The sequence below is a fragment of the Corvus brachyrhynchos genome, unplaced genomic scaffold (assembly GCF_000691975.1).
Source record: "Corvus brachyrhynchos isolate BGI_N302 unplaced genomic scaffold, ASM69197v1 scaffold56, whole genome shotgun sequence".
In the NCBI taxonomy this organism is placed as follows: domain Eukaryota; kingdom Metazoa; phylum Chordata; class Aves; order Passeriformes; family Corvidae; genus Corvus; species Corvus brachyrhynchos.
The window spans coordinates 5,688,408-5,689,396 of NW_008238664.1; the positions used below are offsets into that span (position 1 = coordinate 5,688,408).

General features: G+C 38.6%; 1 protein-coding gene across 1 annotated transcript in view; it reads right to left on the minus strand.

Moving 5' to 3' along the window:
• ST13 (suppression of tumorigenicity 13 (colon carcinoma) (Hsp70 interacting protein)) overlaps nt 1-989 on the minus strand; it is a 21,100-nt gene that overhangs the window by 11,423 nt on the left and 8,688 nt on the right. The window contains exon 8 of the mRNA XM_017737737.1: nt 5-35. Coding sequence (XP_017593226.1) covers nt 5-35 — 31 coding nt within the window. The remainder of the gene's footprint in view (nt 1-4; nt 36-989) is intronic.

Below are 989 nucleotides of genomic sequence, written 5' to 3' on the forward strand. Positions count from 1 at the left end.
TCATATTTTCGTCGATGTTCTGCAATTTTCTGTGCCTGTCACAATGGAATACCAAGAGCTCCTATACATGTCTAGCATATCACACAATGTATTTCAATACAAAACACATGTAAGCATAACCAGCTGGTTCTACCAGTTCTTAAATTTCACACCCTAAAAGGCTCTTTGTTTTAGGAGCCATTTGCTACTTCTTTCCCATGGCAATCAGTCATTCATGTCTACTCAACCCTGACTGGATTCACCAAAACATGCACTCTAGCATAGTTTTTTGCAGTAGTTTTGGGACTTGCAACATCGTTAGAACTTGAACAGGTTATTATTCCATGTCCCTTCATATTTTTTATGCTAAAATATCAATTTCTCTGGGGCTAAAACCAGCAATTGCCCTGGAAAAGGGCACAATAAGAATTCCCACTGCATACACACACACACTTTTTAGATAGTGTTACTGCTGTTTCAGATGCCTCTACAGCATGTACAGACCAACAGGCAGACCAATGAATTCCTCAATCAAACCAAGAAAGGGCTGGTGAGGAGGACGTTTGCTTCCCCTTAGTAATTTTTTCCTCAAGTGTATTAAATCTACAGCCCCAGCGAAAGAGGAATTAACAATCTTCCCAAGGCTCCTCACTCAGGGCTCATTATAATGACAGAACTAACTGCAGCACCACTTTCCTCAAAACAGAACGTATCCTTACAAATGACTGCAAAAATGGTTCATGATTTCAGAAATAGTGTATGATGGTTACTCTGTACCATTCCTGTAACTAAAAAACACATACCAAAATCAGGGTGCAAGAACAAAGATACTATTACCACAACGGATACTCTTGTATTCTTTTAGAATACTCTTTAAAGGAAAACATTACTTTATAAGTAGCAGAGCTTTGATACAACTTATTTTAGCTAGGAGATACTCATTTCATACTACATCATTCCTAAGTGCATCTGCCAGAGAAAGGAAACTGGAGGCAGCAGGAATGATACAT